This window comes from Talpa occidentalis, unplaced genomic scaffold, assembly GCF_014898055.3.
Source record: "Talpa occidentalis isolate TD23 unplaced genomic scaffold, MPIMG_talOcc4v2.1 talOcc4.6, whole genome shotgun sequence".
Taxonomy (NCBI): Eukaryota; Metazoa; Chordata; class Mammalia; order Eulipotyphla; family Talpidae; genus Talpa; species Talpa occidentalis.
This window is the reverse complement of record NW_023604972.1, coordinates 90834554-90853332: the sequence shown is the minus strand read 5'-3', so window position 1 is coordinate 90853332 and position 18779 is coordinate 90834554. Positions and strand designations below refer to the sequence as shown.

Below are 18779 nucleotides of genomic sequence, written 5' to 3'. Positions count from 1 at the left end.
CTGAATAGCCTGTATAAATGCAGTGATTTGTTTTCTTGATAGAGAACCATTTAGCACTGCTTTGAGCACATTATTCTGTAGTTTGGGAATAAGAGTAATTCTTCCCTTGAAGAAGACAGGTCTCTTTCTGAAGAATAATGTTGGCTACCCAAAAAAGAAACAAAAATAGACCAGCACCAAATGAAATATTAGCTTACAAAAAATAAAATTAGCTTTTACTTTTTCAAGTTCCACAACCCAGGCTTAATAAATTAACTATGAAATCAGGAGTTCTGTCACCTACAGCATAATTTAAAAATCCATTTTCAACCCAGGGTGGGGTGGGGGGCTGGGAGGGGCAATCTGTCACATTGATCATCACGAACTCCATCAAAAGAAAATTTCATCAAAAGGCAACACTTTTTTCCCAGCTTGTATTCTTTTTCAGAAGTGAGCTGTAGATTACCATCTGTGATGCTTTAAAGCATAATATTCATGTCGAGATCTTTCCAAAGAAAACAGCATGTAAAGCACTAAACTGTTTCCAGATTTGAGGAATCTGCATGGGAAGGACTCAGACCCTTCTGAAAGAGCCCAAAACCAAGCAGTCGCCTCACTGATCACGTCTATTCATCCTCAACAAGACACTGCACTGAGCTTTTTAATTCACAGATTTTATGTTAGTCCTTTAGAACCCAACGCCCATATTTCAGTTTAGAAAGTCAGACTGTTCAGGCCGCCTTCTCAGTGCAAGTTCCTTGAAGGTCTTGTAAATTAATCTTTGACCTATGGCAGAAAAATACAAAGAGAAAATCAGGAATGTAGGATTTTAAGTTTGGACTATTTGCATCTCAGTAATAGGTTTTTATTCTGCGTGTTTTATGGTAGGGAAAACGTTAAATAAAACTAATTCTTACCTGTTGTGAATCATGTGACTTTTGACAAGATGTCCTGCTGCCAGTGCTGCCATCAATGACAATTCCCCAGCCATGACCGTACCACACACAATTCGGGCAAGCTGTCGGGCATTCTCCCCAGGATTGTCTCTGCATGCTCCTTGAACACCTAGCATCTGCAGCCAGGGAGACAACAGCAAGACTCAGCCTGAAAGTCACGGCAGCAACTTTCTACTCAGACCAACTAAAATAAAGGCAGCTACATAGTAATTTTTTTTATTTTTTTACATCATTGTTCATTTTTAAACAATATTTGCTTCCCCACACCCCCTCTCAGGTGTAGTCCCCATAGAGTTTCCTTCACCAATGCACCTGTGCACCATCACCTCAGTCCCCTGTGCTCCTCCCTCCCTCCCTCTGATCCCTCTCCCTCCTCCTCCCCTGCAGGATGTCTCTGATTTATAATTGTCCGTTTTTGCTTTGTTGTGTTTTGTACTGTTATTTTTTTTTACACTGATGTCTTATTTGGTTCCCCTATATTCCTGCTATAAGTGAAACCATCTGACATTTTTCTTGTTCCTTCTGGCTTTTTTCACTGAGCATAATTCCTTCTAGCTCCATTCACGTTGCTGCGAATGGCATGAGTTTATCTTTTTTGATTGCTGAGTAATATTCCATTGTGTACATTACAAAACAAAAAAATAAAAAATGTATACATTGTCCAAAAATGAAAAAATGTATAAAATTTTAAAAAATGGAAAAAAAAAATAAATGTAGCTACAGTGGCACCAGAATAGAAATAGACTCTCCTGGAAGTACTACATTTCCAAGATCCCTTAGGCCAGAACTGATGATGTAGAACATACATCATAGTTAATATCCAACATCTGGCAGGCGTTACTCAAAGAGGAGAACTTTCACTCCAAAGTAGAGACCTTTGCTCTCTTACTCTACTTTTCCCCATTTACTGAGCATATGCCTGGACAAGTCTACTTGGACATCCTGAATTAGGCTGACGAGAAAAGACAAAAATTCCAGCTAAAATATAAAGGCGAGTTAAGTGTGGCGTCAGCAGAGAATCCTAACAGAACCAGGTTTGAGGTGCCTGGTCTCTGCCTGACACATCGTACCTGCAAACAGGCTTGCTGAGGGAGCAGATTGGTCCCACCACCCACAGTTCCTATTTCTATAGATGGCATGGTACAACTGATATACAAATCTTCATTTGTGGGGCCACTTGCTTCCATTATGGTAATACAGTTTGAACTACCAACATTCTGTGCTGCATCCTGAAAAAACATAACAAGGAAAAATATCAAATATATTTCCTTCACTTAGACCAACAAAGAGAAGGGATGCGGAGGTGGGAGCCCTCACCTGTCCACAGGCAATGTAGATGGCAGTGACGATGTTGGCCGCATGGGCATTGTAGCCACCAATGCTTCCGGCCATGGCAGAGCCTACCAGGTTCTTATTAATGTTCACATCAACCAAAGCTTCTGTAGTAGTCTTTAACACCTAGAAAACAGAGTTGTGCACATCTTATATCTTTTTCTCAAAAGATTCAGAAGTATGTTACGAGATCTATCTTATCCTCCAGAAAACAAGGGAGTTGAGATGTAATCCCAGTTAAGCCCTGTCCTCGATAAAAAGACTGAGTACTAAGTTTGTTCCTGTGAGTGCCACATACATACGAGACAGGAAAGATGTAACGGTCATCTTTAATATGAAACATTTACTAAGCTTTATTTAGAATGTTATACTCTTTTCCCCCTATTTTTTAATCTGAAGATAAACACAATAAAATGTTCATCCAATCACTCACTTCTCTGACAACTTTGGCAGGGATGACAGCTTCACAAACAACAGACTTTCCTCTTCCTTCTATCCAGTTTATAGCAGCCGGTTTCTTGTCAGTACAATAGTTACCACTAACTGCTAAAATCTGCAATTCAGGGAAATACTCTTGAAGCTTCGAAAGTGCTTTCTCTGTACCCTATTAACAACAATAACAACAACAATTACATTAATATACAGTTTATATATTGGAAGGCTCTATTTGTATATAACACTAGTATTTCCAAATACAATAGCAATAAATGTAGTCTTAATATTTCTAAATTCCACAACTATACTTCCAAGAAACTGAGCACAAAAGTAACAGCTGTTGAATTAACCACCACACTGACCAATTTCTATCAGGTATAGATTCCTAATGCTTCTTTCTGGGTTTGGAAACAAAGTTCATTTTTTTTTCACTGATAAACAGGATGCAAATGAGAATATAATAAAATTTAACAGTCAGTGAGAATTCTCATACTCATGTCACTGAGAAATAACCTATAATCAATGTGTAACAAATTTCTTCTTCTAGTTATTAAATTGTTACCTAATATGTGTGTGTGCATGCACACACATTTTGTTTATCCATTCATCTGTCAATATGGACTTGGGTGGCTTCTGACTTTTGTTTATTGTGAATAATGCTGCTATGAATATGGGTGTGCAAACATTTCTTTGAGACTCTGCTTACAGTTCTTCTGGGTATATAACTAAAGTTAAAATTGCTGAAGCAGTTCTATTTTTAATTTTTTGAGGAACCACAATAAACCACTGTTCATTGCCTATTTTTAAAGCTTACGCTTTTAGTCACTGTTCTGTGTCTTTCCTTATAAATAAGAAAACCACAAAACAAATTTTGCTAGTCTAACATTTTACATTTGTGTCTAGTAAATAAAACGTAACAGAAGAATAAAATATGGGACCTCCCTGGTGGCGCAGGGATGAACGTCCCAGCACTATCAAGCTATCACCAGCGACTGTGGCATGAGTTCAATCCCTGGCTAGGGAGCTAACCCACATGGTGCAGCAGACTTCTCCTGTCTCACCTACTGCTTCCCTCAGCAGTGCATTTCAGTAGATCTGCCTGTTCTGTCAATCTCCCCACTCTGTCTATGGTGAATCCTTTCACTCTCGCACCTCCTGACTACAACCCAGTACTTGTACATAAATAAATAAAAATAAATCTTGGAAAAAAAGTAGACTAAAACATAAGTCATACACATTCTTTTCCGTTTTCTTATAGAAGATAAAATAAATGGATTAGATACACGAACCTTATTTGGCCTCTTATATTCAAGTCTTGAAGTCTCTAAAAGTCAGCTTTTCAAGGCTTATAGAACAGAGTTTTATAGCACTAACCCTGAGATTCTTTCTAGCCTTTTTAGATAGACACAGAACATATATAAGCCACATCTAAATTAAATATTTCAAATACAAACACCAATCAATAAATGCCCAGTTTATATTATTACATGAACCAGTATTTATTTTCCAATAAAAAAATCTATTAATTAAATAGTGTACATGGTAAAAAATTCAAAAGCATAGGAGGGCATAAAACAAAAAGTAAATCTGCTCTCCACTCCAGTCTCCCTGACACCCAGTTCTCCCCTCTCCTGGGATGATCACTCTTACAAATTCTATGCACGCTCACCTTGGAAATCATGTTCATCCCCATGGCATCTCCTGATCGGGACTGGAAACGGATATAAAGGTTGCGTCCAGCCATACTTATATGAAGCTTCTGTAGACGTGCAAATCTGTAAACAAAAGATTTTTTTTTTAACCACAGAAGTTACCTTAAAATCTAATACTCAGTTTATTTTATTTAAGGGAGTTCATGGAGATTACTTATTAAATGTGTTTTCTTCTTTATTTAAACATAATAGAGTACTACTTCAACTCTATCTCATTCTTCTATGCCATAAGAAGGGAGGACTGTAGTCATTTCACCATGAACTTGAGCAGTCCACATAAAAACAAGCACATAAGCTTGAACTATTCTGTGGCTATCATTAATGTTCATTGTGCTTCTTTATAAATTAAATGTTCTAAATTCAAAGTAAATCTACCAATTTTTACGTCTATGCCACTTGGAAAATCTTTTTCTAAGTCATTAATACTGCCTGAAGGGAATTCTAAGTCAACACTCATGTAAAGTAATGGTCTAATCAAAGCAAGCCTTATAAAACCAACACACAAACTTACTAATTCATGCCTTTATTTTTTTCCTAATTTACCTCTATGGAGATATTCACTTGGATCAACATTCTCCTCCTTCTCCCAAAATAATCATTAATACCACTCATTTTTGAATGAATGGACTTAGGGTTAATATTTTGTTCTCTGAGGTAGGGAATACACTAACTTATGTTTAGTGATCACAGATGATGGACATAAACGTAACCATATCTATAAACCACACACACCTGCTCGTGCTGTCAAATGCCTCCTTTATCACTGAGAACCCTTCAGGTGTCTCAAGCCAGGCCTTCACTTCTGCTGAATCACAAGCACGAGGAAGACGCACCACTGGGCCACGAGTCATTCCATCCGCAAGGACTCGGCTGCTGGCACCTCCACCAAGCTATTCAGAGAACATTATGGGAGCACATATTAATCCTGAAAACACCCCTGCTTACCCAAAATGTGTCATGATTGTCTCCAAATCTCTTTTCATAGCCTAGAGTATATCTTAAAATAGGCAAATACATAAATGCCAACTTACACCTATTGCTCTACAGCCTCTATTAGTGCTGGCCACAAGACAACCCTCTGTTGTTGCCATTGGAACTTGAAATTCTTTTCCATCCAAGCACAGAGGGCCTGCTACTCCAACAGGAATGGGCATGTATCCAATAACGTTCTCACAACAAGCTCCCATCACCTGAAAGGTAAAGACAATGACAATCTATATTGCAAATACACAGACCTTTTCATCAATAACTTTCTTCAAACTTACTTCGCTAGTGTATTTTTCAAGAACAATTTTTGCTATTTTAATCTCAAATGTTTAATATTTTAAACTCGAAATTTTAGTGCTTTAAGTACTTTTTAAAGAGCACTTAAAAGTAAAGAAAAAGAAAATGAAGAATGAATCTTTAAGTTCTTAACATACTATTAAAAATGTTGAATAAAACTATGCACATATAAAAGGACAAAGACTAAAAAGTTAAAGATTAAACTCCAAGTCTAGAAAGTTATAAAGCAAATCTTCTCAAATCAAGCAAATAACATACCAGGGAATAATTATAGTCCCTGTAAGGCAGATACTGGAGAGAGGAAGGCTCTGGAAGTTTTTTGGAAAGTAATTGTCGGCGAATAGATACACCTCGTTCATGGGTTTCCATCAGCGTTTCCAATTTGTATGCTGGAATATGCTTGGCATTGACTAATTGAATGACCTCAGCATCACTAAGGAATTTTGCACCTTTCTAAAGAAATGGGGAAAAAAAGGGGGGAAGAGGTTCAGGGAGGGATATGACAAAGAATTTAAAGGACTATAATTCATGTTATTTGCAATAAATAAACCATTTAATACAAACAATACTCTCAAGAAAGCTAAAACACAAGTAGTTAGAAGACTTAGGTCTAGTGACTTGAGTAGATGTTAATATTGTAATGACAGTAAATTCTTCACAAAAATGTGAAACTAAACAAATGTAAGACCAAGACATTTTTTTAAAAGATTTATTTATTTATGCATACAAGAACTGGGGTGTAAGCCAGAGGTGTGGGGAGTGAGAGGATTCATCAGAAACCGATTAGGGAGAACAGGCAGATGTAATGAGATACAGTGCCGAGGGGAGCAGAGGGTGAGACAGGAGAAAGACCAAGACAGTTTGCAACTGAAGTTCATAGAGAAAAATTCATAGTTAAGATTCTGATGTTCACCCTACATGTTTTGCCAAGCCTGTAGATAGTTGTGATGATAATATACATGTTATACTATAGCAGGACAGTTGTGATATTAGTATACATGTTACCAGGAATGAGAGAAGGGAAAAGTGATAAAGGAAGACAAACATTCTTCGCTTATGCACATATATTAAGAAACAGATTAGGCTCATATAGACAGAATACAACAGTCATGTCAAGCATAAGAGGGCTCACGGAGATAGGCAGAACGCCCTCAGAATTCTCAGAAAAGAAAATAAATTTCCTTGTGGGCATCATAGTTATATTAAAAACAAAAAAACACTTCTATCTTTGAAGCTCATTCCTGTGTTAAACCCTTTCTACGCTTCGCCATACCTATGAGACTACACTAGTTGCTTAACTCTATGATAAACAGTCATACTTTAAAAAAAGTTATTGACTCTTGAGTCAATAAATCTTGGAGACTCTGCCTTCCAGCTTTATCATTTACTAGTTATATTACTTTGGTAAATACTTAAACCTGCTGGAGTCTCAGACTTCTCATTTGAAATATGGAGATAATTTCACCTACCTCGCAAGGTTGTAGGGAATAAATAAATCAGACCAGTACCTGTAACCAGGCAACACAACACCTAGAACTCAGTAGTAGTACTTAGTGGCTGTGACTTTCTTCATTCAACAAAAAAGCTACTTTTCTTAACAAAATATTAAGCTTGAGTTTATTTTCCTCACCTCTGCATTCCCAAGTATCTGCAAACATTCTTCATTGGGCCGAGGATCTGTGGGAAGTGCAATTTCAGGTTCTCGTGTCTCCACTGCCAGCGAAGTATCAACCGAGGAGCTACCAACCACAAATGTAGTTTTGTTTGAGGTGTCAGTTTCTGCCACTAAGGGTTTTATAACCTCAGCTGTTCAGGAGATCAAAAGAATTCCAACACTAAACATAAGTTTTAAAACAAATTCAGCTTTTTTGACAAATACACATTGGAAGACTGGGAAATGAAGAGAATGAGAAATCACCTTTTCTTTCACTGTTTACCCTTGTTTCCTCCTCTGCTGCATGAAGTTTCTGGTTACTTCTGGCCAGTACAGGTTCTCGTCTACAACAATTGTCGGGGACTTTCTTTTGGGTCACTACAGGGGATGTGATGGGGTTTTTTAATGAGAGTGTAGATTCTGTCTCTGCTTGTTCAAAGAAGATGTACTTGACTGCCAGAAGAAGAGCTAAGCTTAGGGTAATAACTTGTTCAATATCCATGCTGATCATTCTAAATAAAAGACAATTAAAATGATATTAATTAGAAATATATGAAAGGTAAAACCTAAACTTTTAATAGCAAAGAGTGCTATGAATAATATGCAACAAAATACATCTCAAATAACTTACTTGGAGAGATAAAACTGCCAGAGGGAAACACTTGGTTCAATTCTTTTGGACACATTTTCACCCAGTCCTAAAGAAACCTTAGAATTCTCTGTCGTACTGTTTTGAGGAGAAGGGTCTGCTATCCAGCGACTGTGAGCATGAACAAGAACCAAACCTAGAGACTGAAATAAAATTTCATAAATTATATATCCTCTGTGCATTATCACAAAAAACCTAAACTTCTCATCCTTGGCATTTGGATAACCAGACATTATTTTCCACGGCCTCCCCTTACAAATTAAAAGCAAGCCCCAAACTCACTATGTGGCCCCACTGAACTACTGAAACATCCCAAAGAACAGGTTTTCAAAGATCAAGTAAAAGAACTGAAAAATCTACTTAGGGGAGTGAAACTACTAAAATCCAGGAGCCTTAAAGAAACTCGAAACAATAAGAAACAAACAAACAAACACCAGTGAAAGGGTCAAAAGTTGTAGAATGAGAAGAAAAAAAGCCCAAATTGAATAGCAGAATATAACTATGGAAGCAAGGATACTGAAGGGAGAAAAAAAATGTATAATTACCATAATCATTTTAACCCTCTGAGTAACAGGATTTGGTTTATTTTCTTCTTCTTCTAAAACTCGGGCGAAGTGACTGAGCTGCCAAATTGGACGACCCTCACGGCTTTCTCGAGAAAGCTACAAAGTAAAAGTCAATGTTAGGTTAGTAGGTATTGATCTCATTTAGGTTAAGTGATATAATGACAAATATTATTCTTCTACTAAGGCGGTAAGTAAGAACCGCTCTTACCTCTAAAACCAGGGACACACAAGCTGGGAAGAAAGTCATGAACACAAAGTAGTTGGCAAGAACTGACATACAGCCAAAGCAGCACATAATCTCAAGTTGACGCACCCCTGGTTACAGAAAAATTGAATGTATAATTAGTAAAGTATGGGTATTTTTCATGCTATATATATCACAAGGATTCTTCCCATAAGTGGACAGGTAAATGAAAACATTGCATAGTGAGCTCTTTGCCATTTACCTTAAAAAAAAAAAAAAAAGGAACTCAAAGGTGATGCCAAGCCTCATAGCACAGCAGGAATTCCCAAGGGCAGAGACTTGGTCTTCTCCCATGTCCTGAGTTCCCTAGTTTGTGTTTAAAACCACATTTAATAATGACCTTTTATCAAATGGTGTACTCTGTTTTGAGATAAGGATATCAAGTACAGGCTACACATAGAGTCAATACCCCACAGTTACACTACTAATCCAGTTCTACTCAGATCATAAAAACAATTCACCTAAGGACCAAGGACTTTTTACAAAAGTAAAACACACTGTCAGCTATGCCATTACTGATACAGTATCGTGATCCTTTGTATTCTGAACTCTGATTTTACTACAACCTCTACGGTGTCTATTGATGTACTTATAATTTTGACTAATTTCATTGATTTGCCTGAAAAATTATATAATGCAAAAAGACAACTCAAGATTAAAAATTAACAAATGTTTCACTACAGAAAATTTAAGATATTATGACACTCTCAAATAGAAGATAACAGAATTATCGAGTAGAAAAAGACCTTACATTACTAAATTCTATTCTTTCGTTTCACATATAAATTTGAATATAAAATATTTTTGATGTCAGTTGTAATATTAAACTATTGAATAGAAATAAAAATTCTTTTTCCCTATTAAAAACTGCTAACTAGAAAAATAAAAAACCCAATATTTTATCTTATTCTCTGAATAGTCACAGATCACTTGACGTAACAGAAGAAAGGCATACACTGTATTTTTCAAATGCTCTACAGCAATTACTCTTAAATGTAGAAATTCAAGAGAATACAAAAATTACAATCACAGAAACATTTTGAACAATCTGCAACTTAAATAGTGGCCAAGTATAGAACCCATACTTGCCCCATGTTTTTACAACTTGGCTCTCTACTAGCTCCTGCACAACAGTAACTCCCCCTGTTGCCATATGTCCTTCAGGCATATACCAGGCATATACTGGCAAACACCAGTGAAAGGGTCAAAAGTTGTATAATGAGAAGAAAAAAAGCCCAAACTAAGAAGCAGAACATGACAATGGAAGCAAGGATACTGAAGGGAGAAGAAAACTGTGCAATTACCATAATCATTTTCTCTGCCCCAATACAATTCCTCGGTGCCACTGCACTACCACACCAAGAGACAGCAACAATCTATACACTTCCAAGGACTTAAGACTCTTTTCCTTCTACTTCGTATTTGTCCAAAGGAATACTTCTTAGTCAAATATGTGTTAAAACTGTCCTTATGAGACCATTCTTTATTAAAAAAAAAATTGCTCACATACCTGACATGGTACCAACTCCAATCACAAGACATTCCACAAGAGCATCAAGGGTGAATGTTGGACCTAAAATTGCCATTCCACGAGCAATATTTTCCCTTACTTCATCCTAAAACAGACCAAACATATCAATGAGAATAAGGCAAGAACATTAAAAATGATAAAGAGCACCTTAGGGCTTACACTATAACTTAGTTTACTATGTAAAAAATGAAATATCCAGTATGAAAAGACGAATAGACATTCTATATAATAATGGCGCAGGGGGAGGGGCAAAGAACATACACAGTACCCTACTTTCCCTTTCCATTGAATATGATATTTTCCAAGAAGATTCCTTTGAGATGTTCATTAATCCTATTATTTAAATCCCACATAATTAAATCCTATATTTTATATTTTGGTTACCATTGATAGAAGTTCTCAGTTGCAAATTTTTTGAGGCCATGTTAGTATTATGAAACCTAAGTCATATCCTGTCAGCATGCTCAAATAAGCACAAATATTTGTCAAATACATAATCAGAGCAGTACTTGCTATTTTATATTCAGATATTCTGATTTAAGATGGTTAAAAAAAAAGGTTCCTTAGAGTGACTAATGATATCAAGATAAAACTTTAGATGGGAAATAAAGCTTGTGCTAATTCAAGGGGTTTAGAAATAAATCTTCCATGAGACAGTCTTCCAAATATCCTGTTCTGCTCTCTGATTTGTTTATTCTGTACTCTTATTTATCCAAAGTCATATTACTCTAATATTTGAAACTTTTAAAAGGAAAATGGGGGAGAGACCAAATTCCAGAAGCTATGGAATTATAGTTGAGTTGTTAGATAAATGGGACCGTTTCTAGAGCACTTAGAAAGGCCAATTTTAGGACTTGCTGATTAAACTTAAAATTGTGGATAATTCCTGAGTCTCAGCGAATGAAGAAATTATTAATCTATCCTATTAATGTAAACAATTGAAAAGGAATACTATAAGTGTTTGTGTCTTATAAATAATACTTACCTGTGAGTTGGAACTGAGGGCAAACTTTGCTAGCGCACTTGCTCTGGAAAGGTCAATCAAAAGTAAGAAAAAGGGCAGAGCTTCACTAAAAGAAAAAAACAACAAGATGGTCAATTGCATTTGAGGAAAAAATATGGCTTACAAAATTCTTTCAATGAAAAAAAATTTCTCCCCTCCCCATATGCTATATAAGCATGTATACCTCTAAAGTACTTTAGCATATACACCTCTAATCAACTTTGGTATCCTCAAGCTTAACACCTTAGTTACCCAAATAATTGCTTAAAATACTTCAATGTTAAAAATGGAATATATATATATGTATTTCAATAATCACTGGTTGTGGAAAATAACCTTCTAGTATAAACTGGCAGTAACAACACTCAAAAGCTCTAAAAACAGCCATTGTCTCAATGTGTTCTAAGAAAATTACGAACAAAAATTTAGCTACACTGTAATACTGACCACAATATAATTATTAAAGGAAGAAATTAAATAACAATCCAATCCTAGAGGATTAAGTGAATGAACTACCAAACTATTATTCACACAGGGAAAAAGTAGACAGCCAATACAAATAATTTAGCTTAAAATTAGGGACATGAAAAGATAGTGATATATTATTATTAGGCACGAAGTAGCTAAAAAGCATCATATATATTATGATCTCCGTTTTCTTTGTATAAAAACAGTGGGGAAAGACATACACCAAAATGTTAATACATACTAAAACAGTATAAGTATAAAGTATATTTAGGCTTTAAATACTTACTTCAAGCCTGTCAATTCTTTATCTAAGAAATGAATAACAACTGTACTGAATACAAAACTCGAGAAAATTGTGAAGAGGCCAGCAATTCCTAAAACGACAAAATTCAACAAAGTGAAAAAAGGCATCATTTATTACACAAATAATATTTCATCCCACACAATATTCCCAAAGAAACAGTATTTTCCTCAGATTATTAAGGTCTCAAATGTCAAAATGCCTAAGTTCCTAATATTCTGAAAGGAAACTATTAAATGTATGCAGCACAACTCAAGCAATACACACATTTCCATACATGATTTAAATAAACAGGTGTATTTCTACAGCAAATGAAAACTGTGATAGTACATAAAATTAAATACATAAAATGATTACCCAAAATGTATTTTGATCCAAGTTGACGTAAATTCTGAAACTGGAAATAAATATACAGGATTGCTATGCATCGTGTTATTGTCAGAATTATAATGTCACTGCTCAAAACATCCTATTGGGAGAGAGAGAAAAGAAATTTCCATAGCTTTACCTTTCCAGTAATCAATCAAAAATTAGAATTTTTATTTTGTATGTATCATTGGTTTTACACATTATCATAATATAAATGTAGGCACAATATAAGTCAAATATTAAACATTCAAAGTAAAAATTAAATCTAATTTTAAACCAATCATTTCTCACCATTAGACACAAATACTTCTCAAATTAAATGAATTATATTTGTATAGAAAAAGCAAGTGGGAAGTACAGAGCATTTCTACATTATATAAGTAAATGTAAACCTGAAGTAAATTCATGAATACTAAAGATTTTACTCATAACTTTTTTGATTATATGGCTTCTAAAAGAAGATATTCTTTAGAAATTCAAAAAGTACTTTAGTCAATATCAAATTAATTTCACAAACCTCTTCAAACTTTGGACACTCATAATTCCAACCACAGATCTTATCGTTACCAGTAAACATGTTCATGGACATCATACAGATGGTCAGTGTCACTGTCCCCACTATGACTTCCCAGGGATGGGAGGCCACAAAGAGGCCATGCATTCGGAAAAGTCTTGACAACATTGTAGTTACAGAATTCTTGGACCCTGAAAGAAATATCAAACATGAACACTAAGCATAGGGTTCACCGTATTTTTAAGAAAAGATTATAAGGAACAGTGTGTTGTAAACCCTGCTTTGTATGCGGTGTCTAGTACATGTGAATAATACCATTTGCTAGTAGTCCTTATAATTATGAAAATTGTAAAATTAAACACACTCATTACTTTTCTACTCTCAATACCGAAGTCCCCTAACTAATCACTAGCATACCAACTTAAAGGCAGCCATTTCTCACGGTTGTATGAATTCAAACATTTAAGACCAATTATGTCAGTCCTTGATATCTGACCTAGGGAGAATAAAAGTGAAAAACAACTGTTTTATTTCCTAATTACCCTCTTATATAACATGCATATAAGCACCTTCTTTATTCTCTACATTCTGGTTAAACAAAAGGTAAATACTTAAGAATGTATTTGTTGAATATCCTCCTGTAAAGCATTATCTTAGTTTACAAAGTTCCTCAAGGGACCTAATATACATTTTCTTTCCATCCAACATTCTGTAAGTAGCAAAATGATATTTAATGAACCTTCCCAGTGTTACTATCCCCAGAGAAAGTTTTCTCCCCAACTTTTATAGCCAATCAAAACGCTAGACCAGTCATGGAAGAAGAGAGTGGTTGGCCAAAGTAGATGTGTCTATAATCAAAAATTTCCAACAGAACTTACAGGTAATTTTAATCTTTGACTACCATTCTAAGTTTCTTTTTTCCTGTTAAGTAATACTTTTGATATTCTGATTTTTAAAAATCTGATATAATTATTGGTTTCTAAATAGGCACATGCAAGTCTTATTTCTTAACCTAAAAATCAATGCTTTTGACAAAGTATATTAATAACCCACAAAAATAAGTTAAAATTAAGATTTTAAAAAGCCAGCCCACTGATTGACACACTGGCAAAAATTCAAGTGACTCTCACTGTGGTTAAAACTAAGAAAGTGATTCACTTATTGATGACTGAAAATAAAAAGGCAACAAATTAAGGAAAGAATTTATTAACCTCTAAAAGGTATGTGCGGGTAAGAGTAGCATTTAGGAACTAAAAACAACAAAGTGTCATCTCCTTCATTGGCTCAATTAGAAAATGAAATCAATTTTGAATCAGAACAAACATTTTTTTAAATAAAATAAAATAGAAAAGATATCTGTGGGTGAGACAGTAGTTATGCTGGGTATAATTTTTAAACATTTTATGTTTTATGAAACTATACCTACATGAGCATGAGTACTGGTTTTCAACATAACACCTATTTCTTACTGTGGGTCTCAGTCTTAAAAGGCTGGCAGTTACTGAGATATATAAATGTGGCATGCCTGTGTTTATTCATTCTTTTTCAATCTTTCACTCTGCTTATTCCTCATTTTACCTTCCAGCACCTTGCACTTATAAAGCAGTTCCTCAATAAATACCTGCCTAACTAAAATAAATTTGTAAACTAGAGTAACACGCATTTTATTGACACATCTTAACCTAAGACAACTTCTTAAAGTCATCTAGAACTGAATATAGTATATTCATATGTTGATTTTCAATACACAACTGAGAAAAAATTCATTACTACTATTAAAAAGCACCACTATTGGGCCTCCCCAGTGGCGCAGTGGTTGAACACTGGGTTGCAAAGCTGCCCGCAGACTCTGCAGCGCCGGTTCGATCCCCGGCTGCTCCCCGGCCACCGGAGGAGGGTCCCACATGGCGCGCAGACCTCTCCTGCCGCCCGCTGCTCCCCTCAGCAGTGTACTTCGGTCCTTCTGCCTGCTCTGCTCCCCGCTCTGGCTCTGGTGAATTCTCTCACCCTCCTGCGCTTCTGACTGTACCCAGTGCTTGTACAAATAAATAAAAATAAATCTTTAAAAAAAAAAAAAAAAGTCAAAGAATAATTAAAAAAAAAAAAAGCACCACTATTTTCTGAATAAGTATTGCTGTACACACTGTTTAAAAACAGTAACCTAGATATGGATATACTCCTCCCCTTTTAGCCCTCTACTTGAAAAGTAAATGCAGACCAGAACATGTGGGGAACATATTAAAAGTGGATAGGTGGATGGGGTAGGGAAGAGGCTACATTTTATTTACTATCCTGGAAAATGAACATCAATAACAAAAATATTTTCTACTTTACTCCAACCAAAAGCTTCATAAAGGGATGGATTTTAATGATTATCATCGATCACATAACTTCTTTCTTATATTTAAAAACAAATCAGTACAAATGGGTCTAAAGCTCAACTAGTATTAATTTCCAGAAAATGAAAGAACTAAAAACTAAAACTAAAAATGTTTCTAAATTAGGTCAAAATGATTTCTAATACTTTCTACCCCCAAACAACCTCAATTTAAATTACTGCTTATCAAGTCAACATAGTCCTCAATATCAAAATGTTAATTCAATTGGAATAAAATCTAAACTCCTGGTAGCAAGGAACCCCAATCTGATCACAGATGAGTTTAGCATTATTAACCCATAATTATTTATCAGGCACATGATGTTTTTCCTCAAATAGCTCATGGTAGCTTTGTCAACTCTTCTTTCCTAGGTGTAGAGTCATCTTTGCAACATTAGGGGAAGAATTAAACATGATCCTATGAGCCATCGCTGAAGACAGAGAACCTCACCTATTTTATTTGGAAATGCAAACTGAGTAGAAAGGTGTGTCAAAAGTAACCATGACTGTACACAATCTTATTTCTCATGAGCATCCTCCCCATTTTCCTGTGATTACGCAAAAACATTTAAATGCCACAGAATCCAATCTTCTACCTTCATCAGCAGTACAAGTGGCACCAGCAGCCTACTCAAGCAAATTCCAGACAGTATACGATGCTGCAATAAAAATTAATTTTACTTAAAAAAAAAAAAAAAGGTTAAATAGGCAACATATGCCCTGCTTAGAATGATGCAAATATTTCCGTCTCTAAAAGAATGGCTAATTTAAATTCAATGGAATTCTCAAACTGGAGTCCAATTTGCTAGAGAGTACCACCTACCCTGGTCAATTGCGGAAGAGGATGCTTTGGCATCCTACTCTAATTCTTTCCTCCCACTCAACACTCCTCCTGTGCTACATTCCAGTATTTGATTATACACTATCTTACACTGTTCTCAAATTAATTGGTGTGTGTGTATTTTGTCTCTTTGAAGGCAAGACCCATGTCTTACGCTGAGTCACTTTTAATCCCAACACGATCTAGCATTGTGCTGCTCAATCTGGTATCCCTATAGGAAAAAAAAAATTCTTACACTGGAAATCAGGAAACTTGGATTCAATACCCAATTCTATTACATCCTGTTTCTAAGTCACAGGTCTCTTCATTCACTTATGAAATCAGATCTGCAAAATTCTTTGACAAAGTCAAGTATTAAGTAGAACCATATGAAACTGCTATATTTTCAGGTAAAAATCAACTGAATTTCACCCATCAACAATTTCATATGGGTCACCGAAAACTGATATTGATGAAGTTGCAGTTATCTATCCATGGTCTGGAAGCTAGATCACACGGTGAGAAGAGAACATGCAAGTGAGTGCACAAACGCTATATTTCAAATTTTCACACCATACACACTACAGTTACCATGTTAATGCACATTTTAAAAAATTTTCTTGTTCCTAATCCCCATTTATCCTTACTGCCAAGTTGATCATAATTTCGGGAAAGGCACTACAACAAAGCTGACCCACAAAATCCAGTCTGTTCCAGGACCTCCCTAGGGGCCCAAGGGGTTAAATCTCAGCACTATGAAGCTATCAGCAGGCCAGGGAGGTGACCCACACGGAGCAGCAGACCTCTCCAGTCTCGCCTGCTGCTTCCCTCAGCACTGTATTTCAGTAGATCCACCTGTTCTGCTCCCCACTCTGTCTCTGGTGACCTCTCACTCCCCACACCTCTGGCCTGTACCCCAGCTCTTGTCTGCATAAATAAAATAAATCTAAAGAAAAAAAAATCCAGTCTATTCCCAAAGTCCACTCCAGGCCTTTGGTAATTACCTGTAAGTAATAAAATGTCCTTTAATGCATGGAAAGGAAAATACGTCCACAGGAAAACAAACAAAAAAAAAGACACTGTACATTGTGAGAATCACAATTATTTAGTATGAATGTTCCCTATGACTTTTCAGAACCAAGTCTAAGAAGGCATGTACTGAAGGGCTGAAATATTTCAAGTGACCCCTTATAAGGTGGAGCACATCAACCTTCACCTACCCAAGAAATCGACTGTTCTACATTTAAACTTCCAAGGTATGTGTTTCCTAACCAAAACCAAACAATTCCGACAAACCTTTAGGTTTGGACCTAAAGGACATCAAAAAAGAGAAACTGCATCCATTTAAAAAAAAAAAAAAAAAAAAAAAAACCCTTTCAAGAGGGAGGAAGGGGGGAGAGAGAACGGGAGAATGAATGGGAACGCTGTCAGTCCTCGGCCGCGTCCCTACATTGCCGGTTCCGCATCCTCTCAGCCCGTTTTCCTGGCCATGACTGGACGCCTCTGTGCAGACCCACGGTTCCCTCACAGCTCCGGGTGAGTCAGCAGCATCTTGGCCGTCACTTTTACAGAAAGGTGCTGACGACCAGCAGTGCCTGGGCGTGAGCCCAGCGTGAGCAGCAGAGCCTGGACGCGAACCCCGCAACGGACAGACCCTTCCGCGTCCTCCCCGCGAGCTGCCGGCCGGGGGCCGCCCACGTCCCTCGAATCGTGGGGCCTCCGAGGTCACCCTGCTGGGCTCTCTCTGCGCCCCGATCACCACGGAAGCACGGCCAGCACTGCCGACCCGGGACAGAGCGGGCGCGGGCGGCGGCGCCCCGCGGGGCTCCCGCTGGTGACCGCAGCCAGCGAGAGGCCGGCCAGCCGCCCGCAGCTCGGGCCCGGCCCGGCGCGGCTCCCGCGACAGCGGCGCGGGGGCGATCGGCCGCACCGGCCTCAAGGACATTTCCTCGGAGTCCCCAAGGGGCGCGGCCGCCGCTCCCGCCAGGTCAGCGGGAGCGGCCCGCTGCCCCTTCCCCGCGGCACGCGAGCCCCGAGTCGCCACCAAAACGGCCCGGATGACGCACTCGCCCCCCGCCGCCCCGCTCGGCGTCCCCTTCCCCGACCCCCTGCGCGGCCGCCGCCCGCCTCACCTCCGGATCTCACTAGAGGCCACGGAACCTGGGAGCCAGCGCTCCGCCAGCCTCCCGTCAACGGAGACGCGGGGCGGAAGGAAGCCTCGGCTTACGCACGCTCGGAGCAGGACGAGCCCGCGACCAATAAGAAAGGATCGTCCGATCGCCCAGCCAATCAGCCCGGGGCTGCTAGGCCTGACGGCGCTACGTCACGAACGGTCACCTTAACAACCGCCCACAGCTCTCACCGGTGCTGAGAACGGGCACCGCACCATCTCTCACCATGGTGCGGCCAACCAATAGCTGATCGAGTTCCAGCACTAGGGTCTGCCGATTGGTCCAGGAGCGAAGGGGGTGCAAGCATGGAAGCTGCCTAGGCCAAGGCGATAGGTGATCTGGCGGGTGGAGTGTCCTCCCGCCCAGGAGCTGACCCGTGGTCGGCCTGGTTGTGAGAATGCAACGCGAAGCGGT

At 37.9% G+C, this 18779-nt stretch overlaps 1 protein-coding gene across 2 annotated transcripts; it reads right to left on the bottom strand.

Annotated features, from left to right (window-relative positions):
• Nucleotides 1-627: 627 nt before the first annotated feature.
• HMGCR (3-hydroxy-3-methylglutaryl-CoA reductase) lies at nucleotides 628-18413 on the bottom strand. 2 transcript variants are annotated; one of them, XM_037529537.2, is made up of 20 exons: nucleotides 18327-18413; nucleotides 13001-13188; nucleotides 12472-12583; nucleotides 12100-12187; nucleotides 11328-11412; nucleotides 10322-10427; nucleotides 8776-8882; nucleotides 8547-8663; nucleotides 7984-8144; nucleotides 7617-7864; nucleotides 7329-7504; nucleotides 5957-6151; nucleotides 5446-5604; nucleotides 5147-5304; nucleotides 4372-4477; nucleotides 2701-2871; nucleotides 2253-2393; nucleotides 2006-2164; nucleotides 897-1051; nucleotides 628-765 (listed from the first exon to the last, which is right to left on the bottom strand). In XM_037529537.2, the coding sequence occupies exons 2-20, from the start codon at nucleotides 13163-13165 to the stop codon at nucleotides 711-713; spliced, it is 2664 nt and encodes an 887-aa protein (XP_037385434.1). In that variant the 5' UTR covers nucleotides 13166-13188; nucleotides 18327-18413; the 3' UTR covers nucleotides 628-710. The 2 variants fall into 2 exon arrangements, with proteins under 2 accessions (XP_037385434.1, XP_037385433.1); XM_037529536.2 differs by lacking the exon at nucleotides 18327-18413 and adding an exon at nucleotides 17645-17843.
• Nucleotides 18414-18779: the final 366 nt, after the last annotated feature.